We start from the raw sequence: 22,520 nt of genomic DNA on the forward strand, positions 1-22,520 counted from the left end.
AGTAAGTTAGTCTTTTTAGGTTATTTGGATGTATGGTGGGTCCAACACATTATTTGAAAATGGTCAAATTCGTGTTGATTAGTTAATCACTGGTTAAAAGTATTAAATTGTCCAGTCACCTTTATTTGAGGTATATTTTTTAGACGAAATTTAATTCATGTACCAAAGTGTAGACTGTGGTAAATTTCAAGCACTATTGGTGTAATTTACTCCTCTAAACATTCATTTTCTCCCTCCTCATTAAACAATATCTAAATAACCTCAAGATATATATAAAAAAAAGTTATTTTAAATTTATTAGAATGTCATTAATTCTTGAAATTTTTCGATTTTAAAATTGTAAACGGTCATTTTAAAATATCATTTCTTTTTAGTAAAACAAAAATCTCAACATGAGTTTTTCGCAAATTTATCCTAAAACTGAACAAGATATCAATTTTTAATATTCATTTTATTTGAAATAAAATAAAATAAAATGAATTACATTATTATTAAACATCACACCGAAACAACAACATATTTCGGATGAATAAACATATGGTGAAATTCTCTAAAATCAAAATGATGACTCAACCTTTTGATCAAAGAAAGAACCAGAAGGACCATCATCAGACAATAACGCTAACCTCACAACACTTTCAGCTCCTTCTTCAACGGATAATACTCGTATAGGCATTTATGCTTGCTTTTGAGAGTTTATAACTAGAAAGATCGGCAGGCCAACCTTTAGTTTCTAATGAGCCATCTTTGAAATCTTCTAAATATTGCTTCAGTACTTTATCAATTTTCTCATCTGAAAGGCTATTATCATCTTGTAATACCTTGACAGCCCGTTCGTTTAATAAATACTGAAAACACACAATATAGAAATAAAATCACCGTTAGAATTTTGACATATCAAAATAATACAAAATCTATTGGTTCTTAAACTTATAAAGTTTTTTTAGTCTCATGGACTTACTTAAAAGTGATATGATTAAATTCCATAAATCCACGTGATAGAACAATAGAGGATTTGAACAAATTAAACCACTTAAAGTAAATTTGAAAGAGATCAATATATCACTGTAAGTAAATTCAGTTCGTCAGTTCACGATATCACCAACTCAAACCACCATTTCAATCACCAATCTCTGTTTTCTCCCCAACCCATTATTTCATTTTATACTTTTAAAAAATTATTTTTTACTTGTAATATTTTATACAACAATGTAATCAAAAACCTTATTTATCTAATAATAAACTACAATAATAAGTAATGAATTAATAAAAGAGAAAAGAAAACAGTTAAAATAATATTTCCACTATTTGCCATCAAATGGTATCTCCATTCTCCAACACCATTATAGACCGAGTGTTGGAGATGATTAAGTCACCTTTAAACTCTAATGTTTAGAGAAGTGGAGAATTAGTCATAACGTACGAAAAGGTATAAAATTAAGTCTTACGTTTCTGAACAAGCTCAATTTTAGCTTTATATTGTCGAAAATTTTAAAAGATTGGTTTAACTGTTATTTACCTATTACTTCAGAACTTCAAAACATCAATTATGTCTAACATGTTTAGTTTATTACTAAAATAATTAAAAAAAAAATCTATTTAAAATAATAACAACTAAGTACGCCACATATAAATTAATCATATTTTTTTTGTCGAATTATCTAAAATGTTTACTGTATTACTAATATAGTTACAAATAACCGACAAAAAAGTTACAAAGCTACTTTAGTTTGTCGAAACATTTGTTCGACAGGTCTAATATGACAGTTAAATATATATATATCAATCCAGTCATTTCTAATTTTTACCTATCGAACCGGACGGTTCTATCGGTATAACACTGGTAAAATTAAAATTTCAGTATCTTTCCAAAAAAAAAAAGGCAAGGCAGTGAATTAATTACCTCCATCTTGCCTGCGCCTGATGAAACATTGACAACCCTTGGTGAATCAGACAATTGGAGTAGAGGAATAAGTTTCTCAATCATAGTCTTGGCACCATAATAGTCTTGGCACTTCATATCTTTCATTCAACATATCATACCACATCACTCCTCCTACTTCTGCACTTACCTTACTCGGATCTACATCTTTGGGAGCTTCAGTTTTACTTTAACTCCAGTAACACCTGCATTATTCACCTGCACAAAGATTTACCTAATTAATCGAAATTAATTGTTCACAATTTATCTAATTAACTTCGATTCGTTGTTCAAAATCAAAGTTTATGTATCAAATCTCTCTTTGAATCCATTAATCAAACAGGTAATAGGCATGAACTTTATATCTGCTGAAATCAAGATGAAACAAGTTGTTGAATGTATAGTTTGCTATATGGAAGATTTTGGAGATAAAGAGAAATAAGTAATAACATAATTAATGGTTTGAATCACCTTGGTGATTATGGCTCAGAGGCCTTGTATTTATAGTGAGCCAATAGTAGTTTGTATAGGAATACCATACACAAGTATATTCGTATTAGAACTCTACATAGCTAGGGTTATAGACAAATTGAAACTCTAACTAGATAAGAATCTATTTACAGAGATAATAGGAACATTATCTCTAACACCCCCTGATAGGGGTCAAAAACCCCTATCTTTGGGTACGGTTTTAGGACGGGTTTTAGAATTATTTGGTTAATAAGCGAGCAATTCTCGCATTTAAATGCTTTTGTGTGAATTAGTTAGAAATTGGAAACGTTCTATTTACTTTTCGTCGTTTAGGCTCGTTTTGTGATCAATTTAGGCAAATACGGCCGAAATAGCATATTAGAATTCTGTTATCTTTTGAAGCTGATTGGTCCGTCAAAAGTCGCACCAAACGAAGCGTTTGCTCAGAATAAGCGATTGACGGATCAATTTGGCTTTTGGACTAATGTTTTTCGGAGTTTTTATGCGTGTGCAGGTGTGAAGGCGGACGAAAAAGGGAACGGAACTCATCAAGCTTGAATCGAAAACGCTTCGGGCGAAAACGTACGGCGAGTAGGGCGCCAGGCGCCTGCTCGGCGAGCAGGAGCCTGCTTGCCGAGCAGGCCACCAGGCGCCTGCTCGGCGAGCAGGGGGCTGCTTGGCGCGAGCAGCCCTGCTCGCCGAGCAGCCTTCCCTGCTAGGCGAGCAGCCCTGCAGGAATTGGTCAAAAAGACCAATTCCGCCCCCACGAAGCCACGTTCGGCCCCATGTCTTCCTACACCAACAAGGACACGAAAATAGGTCAAAACGAGGCCCGAGATGCGTCTATAAATAGGATTTTTCCATTGTAAATTAGATATCTTTTCCTTTGTAATTTTCTTAGCTTTTCACCTTGAGAAATCCTCTCCACCTCCTCCATATCCTTCAAACCTCCATTGAACACACCTCCAAAGCTCCATTCACCGAGGATTGCTCAAACTTCAGCCTTAAATCCTAGAAAGACGCCTGCATTGGTAGACAGGTTCCATGAAAGGGATTTTTCTTCTTTTACATTTTGTCTAGCCTCTGATACATGCTATGAATTCTAGGTTTATTGTAACTTCGTGACAATGTTTCCATCTTTGATATATATTATAGTTCTTGTTTATTCAATTGTTTTGATGTTTTAATCTTTGTCTTACGCTTTGTCTGATTGGTTTAACTCATTCGATAATCCCAAAATTAGGTTGGCACATATTGCGAGCTGAATCTGACCTAGTTAGTGCCTATAGGATTGACAACCCTATAGAAGATTAAGCCCAAATTACTGAACCTTAGAGCTAGTTTCGGCCTTACAAGGGAATCACGAACTAGGGACTTTAGGAGGATAGGTCGGGTTAATCACCTTGGACACAAGTGACTTAGTTTCAATTCAATTGTTTAAACATCCTATTTTCATTATCATCGTATCCCTTCATGCTCATTCGGTTAATTGCATTGGTAAAAGATCAATTAGGGTAGAGTAACTTAGTTAGGCGTAGAATAACTTAGTTAGAATTAGATAACTTAGCTAGGATTAGTATAATTCAACCTAGGAGTAGATTAATATAAACAAACAAACTCAAAACCCCCTAAGCCTAGATAACATCTGAGATCGAGTAGCTCGGTACTTGCAGAAATAAATCCTGTGGACGATAACCTGGACTTAAACCAGAAATTTATTACTTGATAACGACGGGGTACACTTATCCCTTAGTGAGGTTTTCCAGAAACCGCATCAAGTTTTTGGCGTCGTTGCCGGGGATTTATTTCTTCTGCAATATCGAACCAAAGGTCGAATTGTTAGTTTAGGCATTCTTTGTGAATACTTTCTTTGTTAATATCATATATACTTGTTTATAATCATGATTCTTTTTATTACGTATCTATACCATTTATACTTGTTTATATACACATATTTATATATACTCATTTGTGATAACCATCCTTGTTTATACTTACGCTTGTTTATATTCGTTTGTACGAACATATAGTTATCAAATTCATCTATACATGTCTGTATTTATACTGTTCTTATAATTGTACAAAACTGTATGATTTGTATGATTTCCCTTCAGCTTTCATTTATTTCTGTATTTATCTTTTCTCAGCGTATGCCTACGAGATCAGCAAAAATACCGGTTGTCCCTCTTAACCCTGAACTTGAACGTACTCTTCGCAGGAGCAAACAGATCGGAAAGCTGAAGCAAGACGAGATCATCGAGCCTATCAAGCCTATCAAGATGACTGACAATAAACGGAACAATGAGCGGAACCCTGAGGACACCGGACCAGAAAACGACACTCGTCTGATGAGTGAGATCCTGGCACCGCACCGACATCACCATCTGTCAGGCATTACTGCTCTAAACATTCCGGCAAACACATACGAAATCAAGTCTGGTATAATTCACTTGATCCAACAGACTGGACTGTTTGGAGGAGAAGCACATGAAAGCCCGAATGATCACCTGGATCGCTTCCTAATGTGCGCAGACACTGCAAGGACCAATGGGGTCCCCCAAGATGCTACTAGACTGAAACTGTTCCCGTTCTCTCTGACGGGGCAAGCTTTGGAATGGCTGAGAACACTGGAGCCTGGTTCAATCATAACATGGGCAGGGTTGGAAAAGGAATTCTTGTCCTACTACTTCCCTCCCTCGAAGACAGCAATGCTCAGGGGTGAGATCACATCCTTCCACCAACCCGAGCATGAGGCGCTCCACACATCTTGGACTCGATTCAGGAAAATGGTGCGCATATGCCCTCATCATGACATACCCAAGCATCAGTTAGTGAGCGTCTTCTATCACGGACTAACACCCACCAATAGAGCCATTGTGGACTCCGCAGCGGGTGGAGATTTATTTAGAAAGACAGCAACAGAGGCATATGACATGATTAACGAGCTGGCCAGAAAGAGTGTGCAGTGGCAAGAACAGAAGCTCGCCGGCCCTACAAGGCAGCGGGTATTTGCTGTGGAAGAACAGGAACAGAATCCAGTTGTTGCTGATTTGAGTAGGAAGATGGATGTACTGTTGGCTACGTTTAGCCGACCTCCCACCTGCGTGCACTGTGGCGGCGACCACAACGGAAAGGATTGTTAAGCAGGTAGCCCTTTCGCTGGAGATGAGGTGGAGATGGTCAACTATGTTGGGGGGCAGCCGAGATATAATCAGAACTATAACAACTCTAACCCCAACAACTACAACTCCTACAACAACAACAACAATGGTAACTACAGGAGACCTCAACACCCGAACCTCTCTTACGGGAATTCAAATCAGAATGTGCTTCGACCTCCTAGCGGATTTGTTCAAGAGCATAGAGAGCAGGGGCTTGGCATGCCCCCATACCAACAGAAAAATCAAGGGCCAGTGCAACACCCTAAGAAATCTGACGAAGTGATCACTCTTCTGAAGGAGATCTCGGCTAGGCTTGCCAACAACGAAGCCTTCTGCAAAGATTTGAGCAATCAGGTGGCTCAAATTAATAGGGACAGGCAGGAAAGGCCACAGGGTTCTCTCCCAAGCACAACGGAGAAGAACCCAAAGATCTTGAGAAAGGATTGAGTAAGGGGGAGAAATCGGGTTCTCCTCGGTTTTTAATTCAAAGTTTGAACAATTTGATTATGCATTTCCCTTTTCTTTTTGTTTTTATTTCTCTTCTTTTATTGTTTTGGTTAATTGAATTTTAAGCTCGTTTGTTTATTTGCGCTGTCAAACTTTGTTCCCCCGCACTCTATAAAAAAAAAAAAAAAAAAATTCGCCCAACCCAGGCGAGTTGGGCAATGCCCAGCTCGCCGGGCTGGTCGGCCGAGTCAGCCGGCTCGGCCGACAAGGGCTGTTCGGGATTTTAGAATCCCGAACCAAAAAAAGGGGGAAAGAAAAGAGGAATAAAAGAAAAAAAAAGAAGAAAAGAATAAGAAAAAGGGGGAGTGACTCATCATCACCTTCCCCACCTTCTTCTTCCCTTCTCTCTTCTTTCCTTTTTATTCCATTTTTCCTTCTTCCCTTCTCCTTCTTCTTTTGCTCTTTAAGAAACCTAACCCCCCCAATCCACCATTCTAACCCGAATTCAAGATATAAGGTATGAATCTTTACCTATTTTTGATTTCTAACATGTTTATAGGCTTAGATTTTAGCTTAGGGTGATAATTTTTGAGGTTTGAGAAAAACATAAGTTTTGGTTTTTTTTCCCTTTTCTCAAATTAATCTCTTGTTTGCTTTTAAATTCTTGATTTCCTTGCAATTATGTTGACATGATGATTAATTTATAGTTTGGGTGTGATTTCTATTCTCAATTTGTGGATATTTGGAGAAATTGCTCAATTTGGGCAAAATACCCATTTTAGCTCAAAGTTTAACTATTCAAACCATAGTTAGAAACTTGTCAATAGAGTTATGAGTTGCATTCTTATCATATTTTAGTCATTGGGTATGTCCAATTTTGCACGAATTTGTGGATTACGGGTAAAACACTTAGGGACCAAATACTTATGGTTTTAGTCCCTAAAGTTCCTAAAACTATAGTTTATGCCTATGGATGGTTTGTTTGGGGGTTTATATTGAAACTTGTAAATATGTCCTAACTTTTCCATTTTTTGGTCTATTCCTCAGGAAATATGGGTCGGAAAGGCAAAGCTAAGATCGTCGTCGAGAACGAAGCCGAATCTGAGGTCGAGTTCGACGAAAGCCTTCAAGCTAAGTATGATCCACCCTTTGGTCTTATTGATGAACGTGAGGGAATATTGTACGATAGGTTTTCCAAGCAAGACCTTGCTACACACATAGTTGTTGATCAAACTTACTTATCGAGTATAGGTTTAAAGAAGGATTTCAATGAAATCCTCAAATTCCACGGCTGGTATAGACTAGCCACCAAACAGACTCCAGTTTATCACAACTTTATCATGGAATTCTTGACCACTTGGAAAAAAGAGCTACCATTGGGCGGTGGGAAACACTCTTTTAGGCTAAACGGTAAACCCTACCGCCTCGATGGCACCACACTAGCGGCCCTAATGGGAGTTTATAACGACCCAGAGGCAATCTCAGACTTTGAGAAGCCTATAACAAAAGATATAGCTTGGGAACAACTGACAGGCATATCAGACTTTAACTCCCAGACTGCTAGCCCAGTCTCTCTCCTAGACCCACTTCTCAATCTTGTTCACAAATTTATGGCCCACAACTTATTGGGCAAAAACGAGAGCAATAAAGTCTCAAAGACGGAATTGTTCATACTATGGTGTGTGGCCAACCACAAACACGTGGACAATATCAAGACCATATTTGAAGGCTTCTCAAGCCAAACGAGTAGGAAACGCGGTTCCCTAGGTCTTGGGCACTTAGTTACCAACCTGCTTGAGAGCCAATTCAAAAATTTGGATAATTCTGAAATTGCTTTTTATCCTACTTTGCTTAACTCCAAATTTTTGGGAAAATCTACTTTTCAAGAAGTCTTAAACAGGAACCCAACTGGAGGAGCAAGCTCTAGCGGAGGAGGGAGAAAAAGAGCACGAGTTCCACAACAGCAAAGGGACGAGGAACCTGAGGAAGAAGAACCTGCGACAGCAGGAGACCAAAGGGAACACCAAGCGTCGGGGACGGAGGCCCAGTTCCAAGCCATCAACACTATGATGGCAGAAATGCGAGATATTAACCTATGGACCTTTAACACTGTTCAGCAGATGGACCAACGGTTCACCAACTTTGATCAGAACATGGACCGAAGGCTTTCGGGTCTTGAATACGTAGCGGCAGATTACTGCGAACGCTACAACATGCCTTGGCCATACCCCCCGGCCGATCAGTAAGTTGTCTTCTCCATCCCAACTCTTTACACTCGTACTTCATGATTTATGATGCAATGTTGAAACTTATTGCATATTTTTAGTGTGAGGAGGAGGGGTAGACAAACTTACAAAAATTGTATAAATTTTAAATTTTTGTTGCATCGTGTCTAGTTTAGGTTTGCGTTTTGGTGTTTTATTTTTGCTTTATTTATGTTTTTGCATGCTTAGGACCTAAAACCGTGAACCTCCTTCGAATCTAAACTTCGTTATTTGTCCTTGAGGGCTGAGAACCGAATCTAAGATTACATGACAACTAGTTTAGGTGTAGGACACAATCCTTGTATCGGTAAAAGCATGAGCTATAGTTTGCATTTAGACCCTACTTTTAAAGAAATGCTAAAATCATTACTTAGGTAGATAACTTAAGAATTGAAGGCACGTGATATTAAACTTGAGTTTGGGGAAAACTAGTAAACACAAAATTGAAACCCAAAGAATTGTGAGTTGAATTTGAGCCTAAGAGCGAACATCGCAAAGCTCTTTTTCTTGACATTCTTGGAAAGATTACAGATTTTGCACCTAATACTGTGTTGAACCTACATGCAATGATTTGAGATGATAAACGATGAATCAGCCTCATTAGAAGTAACCCTTTTCTTTACCTTGTTTTTTTCTTTTTCATCCACTCTAGGAAGCCCCTTTGAGCCGACAACTTTTGTAGTTTGTAGATTTTTCTTTCGTTCTAACCCGTTCTTGCGAACCACAACCTAGTTCGCTACTTAACCTCTGTTTTTGCAAAGCTCGAATTGAGCCTTTGTTTTCCTCTAGCGATTTATCTTTGTTTATGGCATTATAGTAGCAAGCCAAGAGGCTAAGAAGTGAATGAGCATCACTACCCCAAAAAGAAAAAGAGAAAAACAGAAAAAGAAAAGAAAAGAAAAGAGACGAACAAAAGGGAAAATTTTCATTCCCTAATTCCTAAAAATAAAAAACGTCTCAAGAAAACATCCCAAAAGAAAAAAATAATAATAAGGGATGAATAAAAAGCTCAGTCAATTCGTATTTGCTAAAGCCATTTTAACTTTGTTTTTGTAGCGCTAGAACTTTTAACCTTTGTTGTACCTTTAACCCTCTAACCACATTACAACCCCAATTAGAGGCTGTTTTTGATATCATCGGAGTCATATAGCATAGTAGAGGAACTCGGATGAACGTGCAAAATCAACGTAATCCTAAGCAAGAACATAAGCCGAGAGTAAACACTTTAGCCACTAAAATTGTGTGAATGAGTGAACTACCTATGGTGAGGTGTTTTACTTAGCGATCCCCTCAAGCTCGTTTAATTGAACATGTGTCCTTTTGCTTAAAACTATGACCTATGATAATTGAAATGCGGCTTTTGGATATCGTGTCTCTACTTTGTATTTCGAATGCATGTAATTACAGATGCTCGAAATTGTGTCAAGCACCTAGTCAAACTGGGAAGTTTTCTAGTTTGCTTGTGATGGCGGGTTTAGTTTTTTAGTTTACTTGGGGACAAGTAAAGTTTTAAGTGCAAGGAGGTTTGATATGGGTCAAAAACCCCTATCTTTGGGTACGGTTTTAGGACGGGTTTTAGAATTATTTGGTTAATAAGCGAGCAATTCTCGCATTTAAATGCTTTTATGTGAATTAGTTAGAAATTGGAAACGTTCTATTTACTTTTCGTCGTTTAGGCTCGTTTTGTAATCAATTTAGGCAAATACGGCCGAAATAGCATGCATATTAGAATTCCGTTATCTTTTGAAGCTGATTGGTCCGTCAAAAGTCGCACCAAGCGAAGCGTTTGCTCAGAATAAGCGATTGACGGATCAATTTGGCTTTTAGACTAATGTTTTTCAGAGTTTTTATGCGTGTGCAGGTGTGAAGGCGGACGAAAAAGGGCGCGGAACTCATCATGCTTGGATCGAGCACGCTTCGGGCGAAAATGCTCGGCGAGCAGGGCCCCACGGGCCATTTCTGCTCGCCGAGCAGGAGCCTGCTCGGCGAGTAGGGCACCAGGCGCTTGCTCGGCGAGCAGGGGGCTGCTCGCGCTGAGCAGCCTTCCTTGCTCGGCGAGCAGCCCTGCGGGAATTGGTCAAAAAGACCAATTCCGCCCCCACGAAGCCACGTTCAGCCCCACGTCTTCCTACACCAATAAGGACACGAAAATAGGTCAAAACGAGGCCCGAGACGCGTCTATAAATAGGATTTTTCCATTGTAAATTAGATATCTTTTCCTTTGTAATTTTCTTAGCTTTTCACCTTGAGAAATCCTCTCCACCTCCTCCATATCCTTCAAACCTCCATTGAAGACACCTCCAAAGCTTCATTCACCGAGGATTGCTCAAGCTTCATCCTTAAATCCTAGAAAGATGCCTGCATTGGTAGACAGGTTCCCTAAAAGGGATTTTTCTTCTTTTGCATTATGTCTAGCCTCTGATACATGCTATGAATTCTAGGTTTATTGTAACTTCGTGACAATGTTTCCATCTTTGATATATATTATAGTTCTTGTTTATTCAATTGTTTTGATGTTTTAATCTTTGTCTTACGCTTTGTCTGATTGGTTTAACTCATTCGATAATCCCAAAATTAGGTTGGCACATATTACAAGCTGAATCTGACCTAGTGAGTGCCTATAGGATTGACAACCCTATAGAAGATTAAGCCCAAATTACTGAGCCTTAGAGCTAGTTTCGGCCTTACAAGGGAATCACGAACTAGGGACTTTAGGAGGATAGGTCGGGTTAATCGCCTTGGACACAAGTGACTTAGTTTCAATTCAATTGTTTAAACATCCTATTTTCATTATCATCGTATCCCTTCATGCTCATTCGGTTAATTGCATTGGTAAAAGATCAATTAGGGTAGAGTAACTTAGTTAGGCGTAGAATAACTTAGTTAGAATTAGATAACTTAGCTAGGATTAGTATAATTCAACCTAGGAGTAGATTAATATAAACAAACAAACTCAAAACCCCCTAAGCCTAGATAACATCCGAGATCGAGTAGCTCGGTACTTGCAGAAATAAATCCTGTGGACGATAACCTGGACTTAAACCAGAAATTTATTACTTGATAACGACGGGGTACACTTATCCCTTAGTGAGGTTTCCTAGAAACCGCATCACCCCCCCTCAAGCCGATGGCGGGCACGAACAAAAAGGCGAAGCGTAGCATCGTGAAGCGGGCCGGAGCTAGCGGCTTGGTGAGTATGTCTGCAACCTGATCATCAGTGGGAATAAATCTGACACTGAGAAAACCTGTGTGAACTTGTTCACGAATAAAATGATAATCTAGCTCAATGTGATTCGTACGGGCATGGAACACCGGATTTGAGGTGAGATAAATTGCTCCAACCTTATCACACCATAGCTGAACCGGGGTGGGTAAGGGAAATCCGAGATCCGAGAGAAGAGATTTGAGCCATAGGAGTTCTGCTGTGGCATTTGCCACTGCCTTGTAATTACTTTCTGTTGAGGATCTGGCTATTGTGGGTTGCTTATGAGTCTGCCACGATACAATGCTAGATCCAAGATAAACACAGAAGGCACCCGTGGATCGTCGATCATCAGGACATCCTCCCCAATCACTATCTGAGTAACAATGGATGCGCTGTATTGGTTTGATGGACATGACTATGCCAAAGTCTGATGTGCCTTGAATATAGCGTAAGACCCTCTTAACTCCTTTCCAGTGCTCATCAGTCGGACAGTGCAGAAACTAACATAATTTGTTAACTGCAAATGCAATGTCAGGACGAGTGAATGTTAAGTACTGAAGTGCTCCCACAATGCTTCGATATTCATCTCTAGAGGTTAAGCTGGTGCCTAGCTCCTTTGAAAGTGTTAGCGTGGTGGCCATGGGCGTTAGTGTGGACTTGGAGTCAATCGTCTTCACTCTGTCTAGGATGTCAGCCACATACTTGGCCTGACACATGTGAATGCCATCCTTCTCATATCTGATCTTAATTCCGAAAGTATTCTGCCTTGCCAAGATTGCGAATGGGAACCTCATGTTCGATGGCTGCAATAGTGTTGGTGATGTGTGCAGGATGGTTACCAGTTATGAGTATATCATCAACATAGTACAGAATGTAAGTCTTTTCAGTGTCGGTGCGTCTGATGAACAGCGAGTTGTCAGCCTGTGACATTTTGTACCTAAGGGAGAGGAGGAATGTGCGAAGGCGTGTGAACCATTCTCGCGGTGCTTGCTTTAATCCATAAAGACTCTTTTTCAGAAGACAGACATGATCTGGTCGGTCACTGTCCCGAAAACCCTGCGGTTGTTCCATATATATTGTCTCTGATAAGTTTCCATGAAGAAATGCATTAGAGACATCCAGCTGATTGATGAACCAGTTGTTTGCTGCTGCAATGGCAAATACAGACCTAATGGTTGTAGCTTTGATTACTGGACTGAATGTTTCTTTGTAGTCAATCCCAGCTTTTTGAGTGAATCCCCGTGCTACCAAGCGGGCTTTGTGATGATCAATGGTTCCATCAGACTTTTTCTTTGTACGAAAGAGCCACCTGGAGGTGATGACATGCTGATCATGTGGTCTCGGTACAAGTTGCCATGTGCCATTGTCCAAAAGAGCTTGAATCTCTTCAGACATTGCTGTACGCCATTCGGGTGGTTTGTTGGCTTTACTGAAGCATGTGGGATCCACTGTGCCATTTGGATGTATAGCTAAAAGTCCCTCAAACCGTCCTCTTGACTGAAGAGACGACTGTCGAAGTTGCATATAATGTTGTCGTGGACCAATCAGCGGTGCATTGCGAGGTCTGGGCCTTTCAGTTGGAATCGGAACAGGTGGTGCAGTTTCAGGAGGAGGAGACTCTGTTTGTGGCATGATGTTCTCTTCATGAGGTACTGCATTTTGTATTTCCGGTGTGATGATGTTCACAGCATCAACTGGTGTGCCAGGATCATTCTGAGGAACATGTGTTGATGCAGTAGTGACCACTGGTGACAAACATTGACGTGGAGCTAATGGAGCAGTGTTTGTGGCTTCAGAGTCAGGGGGAGTAATTGGAGTACCAGGATGAGGTCCAGAGTGGACAGGTGTGATGGGTTGGGAGCATGGAACTGAGTTAGAAGTAGATAATATAGGATTGGGATTAGAGAAATTACCTGGATACTGGCCGAGTAAAGATGGTAGTTGACACGATGTGCTTACCTCCGAGTTGTTAGATGAAGGTGATGATGCAGTGACTTCAGATGCAGGAAATACTTCTTTATTGTGCTGTACAAATTTGCAGACGTATATGCGTCCGGTGGCATACTCAAGACAAATATCCCCAGAATGATTTTCTGATGGACCAAGGTAGACACATAGCTTGGAGCGAAAATCAAATTTGTGCTGGTTGTATGGACGAAGAAGAGGATAGATACCACTGCCAAAGATGTGTAATGCTTTATAAGCAGGCTGTTTCTCGTGGAACAAGAAATAGGGTGAATTGTTGTTCAATATTTTGGTGGGTAAATAGTTGATTAGCCTAATGCTGTGTATCATGGCATAGTTCCAGAATTTCAGAGGTAAAGATGCATTGGCTAACAAAGTAAGGCAGGTGTCAACGACATGTCTAATTTTTCTCTCAACTATACCATTTTGTGCATGAGTGTGAGGGCATGCAATTTTGTGTATAATGTCATGTCGTTTGAAAAAAGGTTGTAGTTTTTGGAACTCTCCCCCAAGATCTGAGTAAATATTCTTAACTCTTGCACTATACTGATTAGAGATCATAGCATAAAAGTCACAAAAGGTTGAGAAAACATCACTTTTGTTCTTTAAACAGAAAACCCATCCAAATCTACTGAATTCATCAATGATGATTAAAAAGTAGCGGTGGCCAAGACAAGAAACAACTGGAGCTGGTCCCCAAACATCCAGATGTAAGTTTTCAAAAATGAATGTGCTAGAGCGACTAATAGAGGGTAAAGAGCTTCTAGAAAGTTTGCCTAATGGACAAAAAGAACAGTTGCTAACTGACTTGGAAGAGGATAGATCGTTTCCTTTGAGAACTGTGCTGACTGTCTGATTCTGACAATATTCAAGTCGTGCATGCCACCTTTCAAAAGACACCTTCTCTCCTACTAGCGCCTCCTTCAGGGTGGGTGTAAGCATATAAAGCCCATCTTTACTCGGGTCTCGTAATAGGATTTCCCTAGTTGTTTGGTCCTTCACAAGAAAATGGTTAGGCCAAAATTCAAAGAAACACGAATTGTCACGGGAAAATTTCTGAACAGATAATAAGAATTTAGTGAGCTTAGGAACAAGTAGGGCATCATTAACTTTCAGATTATTTATATTTGAGTTTCCAAAGTGAGAAATTTGCAGACCTTGACCATTGCCAAATTGAACCGTGTCATATCCTGGATATGGCTGCATCTGTTGAAGTTGAGCTGGATTTGCCGTCATGTGATTTGTTGCTCCAGTGTCAGGATACAAAAGCTGATTAGGACCCATGAATCGATTTGGTGGTTGTTGTCACGCCATGTGTGCTTGTGGTCCAGAATTGTAGTTTGACTGTGAATTGTTCTTCGGTCTTTTGCACTTATCAGCCCAGTGACTTGGATCGCCACAGTTGTAGCACTTGCCACTTCTTCTCTTCTTTGGATTCTGCTTCTTTGATTGTGGTGGTTCTATTATGGAGACGTTGGCTTTTCGGTGCGCAGGTATACCATCAGATTGAAGCAGAGTTGTCTTTCTTGTTGATTGGATCATGCCTTCAACGGTCTTCAAACTGTTCAAAATCTCCTGATAATTGATGTTTGTACCGCGATGAGTGATAAGATTCTGAACGGTAGAGCGATACTCTTCTCCCAGACCCTTGTAAAGAACTGACGGTAGTAAATGTCGAGGGTAAGGGTTCCCTGAGGCAGCCAGATCATCAAGAATAGACTTAACTTTTTGCATGTAAGCAGTTACTGACATCCCCCCTTACTCAAGCTCATGCAGTTCAACACCTAACTGAAACTGTTTGGTTCCTGTAATAAGCTCGTAGGCATCTTCCAAAGCTAGCCAAATGTCATGTGAATATTTGAGATATGCAATATCAGGAAAAACTTCTTCAGTGATGGAATTTAGGAGCAAAGTCCTAACCATATTTTCTAAATCATCCCATTGGGAAAAAGATGGATTTATGATTAAATACGCAGTAAATGTCATATAACCTGTTCTAGAAATAAATTGAGGTGGAGGAGGTGTTGAACTGATAATATGGGAAAAAAATGATAGGTTTTGAGGGTAGATTCCATAGACATTCTCCATGCTTTGTAGTTGTGAGGGGTTAATTTGATATTAATGGTGATATTTGTGGGAAGTTGTCTTGGTTGGGTGACAGGGGCAGAAACAGGTTCTGTATAGACAGGATTGATTGAAGAAATAAGATTTGAGGGAGGAATAAAATTAGGTCGAAAATTATGTGAAGGTGCATCGACAGTATTGTGAAAAGAATTTGAGAAAAAAGATGGGGATGGATCCCGGACTAATTGAGAATTAGAATTGTAAACAAACGGTGAGGTATTAGATTCAGAATTAACCTGATGGTGATTACTGATTTCGGCTGCCTGATAGACGGCTAGGGCAGCAAGAACTGACGGAGAAAACAAGGTTGTCGTGGTGATAGACGGCTGTTGCGAAGGGGTCGAGGCAGCAGCTTGATACGCCGCTAGGGCTGCAAGAATCGCAGCATCATGTGCGGCAGACGGTTGCTGTTGCGCTGAGGAGGGCAGGCGGTAGGCGTTTGCGGTTGGATCAGTAGTCGAAACTACCATGTCTGCTTGAATGAAGAGGAAAAGAAATTGGGATGAAGAAGAAATTGGACAAAAGAAAGGGAGATAGGACAAAAAGAACAATGATTAATGATGAGAAAAGAGAAAAAAAAAAGAAAATTAAGGAAGCAGAGAAGAAGTTGGACGAAATAGTGATGGATGGAAGATAGGACAAAAAAAATGATTAATGATGAAGGAAGAGAGTGCAGGTCAGCGGAATAGTGATGGATGAAGAAAATAAATAGGTAAGAAGGGAGTGCAGGTCGGTGGAAGAAGAAGCAAAGATCAAACGGTATATTTTTGGCAGGATCGAAAAAATGGAAGAGATAGGTTTAGGGTTCTGACACCATGTTGAATGTATAGTTTGCTGTATGGAAGATTTTGGAGATAAAGAGAAATAAGTAATAACACAATTAATGGTTTGAATCACCTTGGTGATTATGGCTCAGAGACCTTGTATTTATAGTGAGCCAATAGTAGTTTGTATAAGAATACAATACACAAGTATAATCGTATTAGAACTCTACATAGCTAGGGTTATAGACAAATTGAAACTCTAACTAGATAAGAATCCATTTACAGAGATAATAGGAACATTATCTCTAACACAAGTGTGGATTCCACGATTCAGTTCAAATTAATGAATGCATATCAAGATATCAAGCTTTCCGAACTTAGATTTGATGAAATCGGCCAGAACATCGATACTCACAGAATCAGCGACATCGAGTTGATGAAAAACAACATAATCGGAGAGACCGGCATCTTTGAGTTTCTGAACAGCTTCAAGGCCTCTTTCCTCGTCTCTGGCTGTTAAAATCACTACAATTCCATTCGAAGCCAGTTGTTTACAAACTGCGAATCCGATCCCCTTGTTAGCTCCAGTCACCACTGCATACCTAAAAACATAGATCAAATCGCCATCAACATCAACACGAGTAGAAGATGGAGCAGCAGATTAAGGATTTAATAAACTTCACTATGATAAAAATCAATTAAAAAGAAGCATACCTTTTGCTCACTTCTGCCATTGATGATTAACTTCAATTAGGAGCTAAATATAAAAGAAGCTTTCTAAGTTTTTCAAAATTTGATCTGGTTTTCCAGTAGAAGCTGTGAGGTGTGTGAGGATTAAAGAGCCACAATGAGGAAGAATTTATATAATGACGTTTACTGTGTTTTTCGATTTTTAAATGTATTGGTGGTCAACGATAAAAGGCTGTATTTTAATTTAATATTAAATATTAAATACTCCTTCAAAAAAAAAATTAAATATTAAATACTAATATGATACTATAAGCTAAATTACTATATATTATACACATATGTCACGTGTGTCATTAATTAGTTTTCTTTTTTTTTTTTTGCAAATTAATTAGTTTTTTTAAGAGAGAGATTCCATTAAGCACAAGAAAAAGTTACACCATTGGTCAACAAAAGATGATTAATTATTAAGTACCAAACTCAAAACAAATGTAATAGATAAAAATAAAAATAAGAATTTCTTGAGTAGGAGAGATCAAAATTAAAAACTAAAACGAAATTATAGAAATTAATTTCTAGTATATTCTTCCAAACTCGGTTTTCTTCACTCTCATTTTGTGATTTTTGACATTAGAATCGTCAAATCGATCTTCTCATCTCCTAAACTCAACAGAAATGTTAAATAAAAGCCAAATCCATAACAAAATCAATTTTCAAAAGCTCAATGTGGAAAAATAATTGGTCAAACTTGATCATTTTTTTTTGATAGAAATGCTAAGATTTCATTAAATCATAAAGTTGCAAGTACAAGATGAAACCGGCAAGGAATAAAACCTTACAGACATATAGGCTAAGCCTAATACAGCGCAAGAAAATGACTATTAAAAGCAAAAAAAAAAAACCATTAAAAGTACATTAAACATAAACAACATTTGAAACATATATAGATCGTAACTCCAAATTCGCCGGAAAACAACTGTAGTCCAATCTTCAGCATTTGAACCAGTGATCTACAGATAAGATCTAAAGTTTCCGTTCTTGCTAGCTAACACAGAAAAGGTTACCAAAACTGAGAGTTTAAACACCAGGTGCAGTTCAAACGGATCTAGAAGTACGATGAATTATATATGATCCAACTAAAGAATTGACACAAGCAAAAAGGAAAATAACTACGAAAACGGAAAAAACAGTGGGAGGAGAAAGAATGAAGACAACAACAGCAAAAGGAAAGGGAGCGAATGAGGTGAGTTGGCGGTTTATGAGAGGTGGAAAAAAAAGAAGCAGAAAGAAAAACGAAGAAGAAGGTGGGAGGTGGTGGTTAGAGGTTTGATTCTTAAAACAGATAAAGTTCACTGGTTGCAAAAGAGTTCTCTCTTGCTATTCTTTACAACCGATTCTTTGATTCTTCATTCCAGCCAAAATCATCGCCTCTTAAGTCTTCCATTTGGAGCTCTTATAAACAGATTTCTAATAGGATTATTGATGATTGTGTTTGGTATATTGGATGTAACAACAGTCTCAATTTTTGGTATCATCGTTGGATTGTGCCCCCTTTTGCTACTCAACTAAACATTCCTTGGAACACTTCGCCTTTCTCTAATGAATTGGTTCGTAATCATTTATTCAACGGGGTTTGGTTTGGTATCGATCATCTCTTGAATGATATAAAATTGCAAATCCAAAGCTTGAATGGTGGGTTGGACTCCGATGAACTGGTATGGAAGAAAAGTATTTGTGGACAACTTTCTGTTAAGGAGTTCTATTCTATTTTGACAAATAATGTTCCTTTGGCCGAATAGACAGATTGGTGTTCAACCATTTGGAAAGGATTTCTCCCTCCTTCCCGATCGTTAATTTGTTGGTGTTTACTCCGTGACAAACTTCCTACTCATGACATTCTCCAGCGACGAGGTATTATTCTTTCGTTGCGATGTTTTCTCTGTTGCGCTGATTGTGAGACGAGTGCTCACCTATTTTAGGATTTCCCTTTCTCTACTACCCTTTGGATGACTCTCGGTGGTCTGTTTCAGGTGCGAACTAATTTCACTACTATCAATTCAATTTTTTCTGATACTTGTCAGCAGCATCTCAGCCCACAAATGAAAGATCTTTGGAGAGCCAGCGTATCTAGTATCATATGGATCATCTGGACTTCACAAAATTGAGTCTGTTTTGAGGATCAGAATCCTAACATACATGTTATGCTTCGTCAGCTATGGCGTTTTATCAGGGAGTCAAGTCTATTAATTTAACCATCATCTTGATTACTTATTTTTCCATTCATAGCATCTATAAATTTATCGATCTTAGAAAATAAAGTGCTAATCGTATCTTTTGATTGATTTTGATAATTATTAATACGATATTGATTAGCATTCACATTCGCATTATTATTATTATTATTATTATCTCTCCAGTTAAAGTTAGGATGATTTCTCTATCCAGGATTATAAGTATTAGAATAAGAATTATTAGTTTGGGTTTGTCCTTGGACAAAATTTACCTGTTCGATCTCATCCATACCTTCGTAATCAATATCCATTTGGATTGGATTCCATTAGGATCGCACGGTGCCATAAACCTATCAACTTTGTGCGACAAGGCAGAAAATTGGGCTTGTAACATTGCAACTGGATCAAGATTCACTATACCTTTAACCGATGATGTATTTAAAGATGATGGTTTCGCCATTAATATATGTCCACGTTCTGCGGGCCACATACAACTGTTGATTACCATTTCCTCCAAAAGTTCTCTTGCTTGGGCGGATGTCTTCTTCATGAATAGCCCTCCAGACATTGCATCTAATGAACCTCTAGTTGTAGGATTTAATCCATTGTAAAATGTTTGCATCAAAAGTTCAGTGGGCAACTGGTGGTGTGGGCATAAACGTTGAAGTTCTTTAAAACATTCCCAAGCCTCATAAAGAGTTTCATTGTCATTTTGAGAAAAAGATGTCAACTCTTTAATGACTCTTGCGGTTTTTGCTAAAGGAAAATATTTTGATAAAAATACTTGGGCAAGTTGGTCCCAAGTTTCAAATGTTGCGGCTGGCATAGAAGTTAACCATTTTTTGGCTCGATCCTTCAAAGTAAAAGGAAAAAGGCGAAGTTTGATTGCTTCGGCTGACACGTCACTAATTTTGAAAGTGTCACAAATTTCCAAGAAATTTGTCAAATGAGTATTAGGATTTTCGTTAGGTAGTCCGTAAAACGTTACGTTGTTTTGCAACATATTAAGCAAAGCAGACTTAGTTTCAAATTGATTTGCGTTTATACGGGGTCTAACTATACTGTTTGTTACACCGGCCACTCCTGGCCTAGCGTATTCCATAAGTGTTTCCATACGTTCTGGCTGCGGTTCTAAATCTATTGTTTCTTTGTTTTTCTTTTTGGCTTTCTTTAAAGTCTTTTCAATTTCTGGATCAAATGGTTTCGGTGAAATGCCTGAACTTCGAGAACTGCGCATGAACTTGAAATTGTTGCACGAACCAAACTACCTTCAAAACAAAATTTGAAAAATAAAGATGTTAAATAAACTGAAATAAATAAAATATAAAAGTTGGAATAAATATGTGTAAACCTAGATTCGAAAAATAAAATACGAAAAATAAAAATTTTGTCAAAAATTTTGGCGTATCCCCGGCAACGACGCCAAAAACTTGTTGAGCGATTTCCGCAAGTGCACGGTTTCGCTTGTAGTAATAAAAAATATCGATCCCACAGGGATACATTTTTTAACGAAAAACCTATTTTTGAATCTGTTAGTTTCAAATTTGATAGATTTACTTTTGAAGTTAATAAAGAGTAAAAATCGTTTAGTTGAATTTGGGGATTTGGGTATTTGAAAATGCTAGAATAAGATTTATATTAGAATATATCAAATGTTAGAAATGTCTTCTGATTTAAGGATGAATTTTACAAAACAGGAACATTTAGTTCTTTTTAGAAAAGCAATTAAATGTGTTCATTTGCATTAAGCAAAGAAATCAACTTTAAACTTTGTACATTATGAAAATGTAATATCATAAACTCCTTCAATGTATTGGGCTTTGAACTGCAGTGAATCTTTCAACCAAGTATTGCTGCCCTAACCAACCTAGTACTAATCTTTAACGTTAAAAGTACTAACTTGCTTAAGTTGTTGAACAAAATTTCCTTGTAATGATTTTGAATTTAACTACGTTTTAATGAAAACACCAGAACTCACTCTAGTGGATTGGTTACCATAAGTGCTACATAAAAATGAATTGAAGAGAATAAACTTTATTAGATGAAATATAAATTGATAAAAGTTTACAGAGAACAATAAGCATGGAAACTTTTGACGATTGCAAGTGAAAGGTTGTCAATTCTTCCCTTGGGCTTCGTTTGAGTTTGTCAGACTCTGGGGCGGATCCTCTACTCAATCTTCTTACTGTAACTTCGTTATAGGGATACGGACGGCCTCTACCAAAATGTAAACTAATAAGACTGAATCTAAATGCTGCTGTGTTTGTAATTTTATTATAAACAATGTGTGTACATCATATTGTTTTTTACAGAATCGAAATTCTAACTTTCGAATCGCTTGACTTAGAACTTCTGCATTAGTTCTACTATAAATTCTATATATCTAAAATTATCACACACTCTGATTTATTTATCTCTCCACATCAACTCTTTATTTATAGATGTTGAAGGGTTGTGATTGAAGCGTCGCGTCCTTTGTGAAGAGACGTATTCGTTGGTAAAGAGTCGTATCCGTTGGTTAAGAGTCGTGTCCGTTGGTTAAGAGTCATGTCCGTTGTGAAGGGTCGTGTCCTTGGTGAAGGGTTTTTTCTATCCACTTGAACGAACGCGTTTCTTGGATTTTAAACATGTGTTTGTTGTGCTGACATTAATTCTGAACTTGCCGAGAATGGCAATTCTCAGCTGAGAATGGGGGAGCTGAATTTATCTTTGAAACGAAAGGAAGGAGGTGACTGGAAAAGGCGTGTCGTGATCGAGAATGGAGGATCCGCGGTCGCGACACGGAGCTTTTTCCGTGCCTTCGTTTTTTGTCCTCGTCCTCGATTTGGCGTTTTTGATTTTCGTCGTCTTTGACTCCTTTTGTAGGGTTTTTCTTCTATTTTTTAGCTCTTTTCGTTCCTATTTGGATTTTACCAAATATTTAGGCACCTTGCAAGAAAGAAACATATTCGGAAGTAAAAGTACTCAAACTAGATATAAACAGCACAAATTCGTAATAAAACTAATGTAAATATTGATGATATTTTAGGTATATTTAGCGCTTAACGCCAGACAATAAAAATCGCACGCATTGCACCTCGTAATTCTGCGATAAAAGCAGGCGTGTCAAAGAGCGGAAAAGCAAAACATCCTTTCGGGAAACCCCGACCATTACAGAAAACACCCCCAACTCCCGCCCTATGACCACTAGAAGAGCCATCCGAATTGACTTTCGTCCAACCGAGACTAGGGGCTTGCCAACGAACCTCCATAATGCGAGGCGCACGAGTTAAATTCGATC

At 38.5% G+C, this 22,520-nt stretch overlaps 1 protein-coding gene and 1 non-coding gene across 3 annotated transcripts; one reads left to right on the forward strand and one right to left on the reverse strand.

Moving 5' to 3' along the window:
• Positions 1–546: 546 nt before the first annotated feature.
• LOC136220290 ((+)-neomenthol dehydrogenase-like) lies at positions 547–17,168 on the reverse strand. Of its 2 annotated transcripts, none has more exons than XR_010684464.1 (4): positions 17,037–17,168; positions 14,592–16,924; positions 1,904–2,140; positions 547–848 (listed from the first exon to the last, which is right to left on the reverse strand). XR_010684464.1 is itself a non-coding variant. In XM_066008096.1 (4 exons), exons 1-3 carry the CDS (start codon positions 17,054–17,056, stop codon positions 2,084–2,086), a joined length of 264 nt encoding a protein of 87 aa, XP_065864168.1. In that variant the 5' UTR covers positions 17,057–17,168; the 3' UTR covers positions 547–848; positions 1,904–2,083. The 2 variants fall into 2 exon arrangements, 1 of the variants encoding a protein (XP_065864168.1); XM_066008096.1 differs by having other exon boundaries at positions 16,738–16,924.
• A 2,710-nt stretch (positions 17,169–19,878) lies between these two features.
• Positions 19,879–19,985, forward strand: LOC136221287 (small nucleolar RNA R71). Its single transcript, XR_010685061.1, has one exon. It is a non-coding gene; the product is annotated as a small nucleolar RNA R71 (small nucleolar RNA).
• The last annotated feature ends 2,535 nt before the right edge of the window (positions 19,986–22,520 follow it).

Source organism: Euphorbia lathyris, chromosome 2 (assembly GCF_963576675.1).
Source record: "Euphorbia lathyris chromosome 2, ddEupLath1.1, whole genome shotgun sequence".
In the NCBI taxonomy this organism is placed as follows: domain Eukaryota; kingdom Viridiplantae; phylum Streptophyta; class Magnoliopsida; order Malpighiales; family Euphorbiaceae; genus Euphorbia; species Euphorbia lathyris.

Bases quoted from the DNA above. Each gene is read 5' to 3' on its own strand.
- LOC136220290 (XM_066008096.1), bottom strand. From the start codon at position 17,056: ATGGCAGAAGTGAGCAAAAG. The intron at 16,925-17,036 runs GTATGCTTCTTT...CTATGTTTTTAG, and splicing joins ATGGCAGAAGTGAGCAAAAG to GTATGCAGTGGTGACTGGAG. The intron at 2,141-16,737 runs GTGAGTATCGAT...ATCTTTGTGCAG, and splicing joins AACTCGATGTCGCTGATTCT to GTGAATAATGCAGGTGTTAC.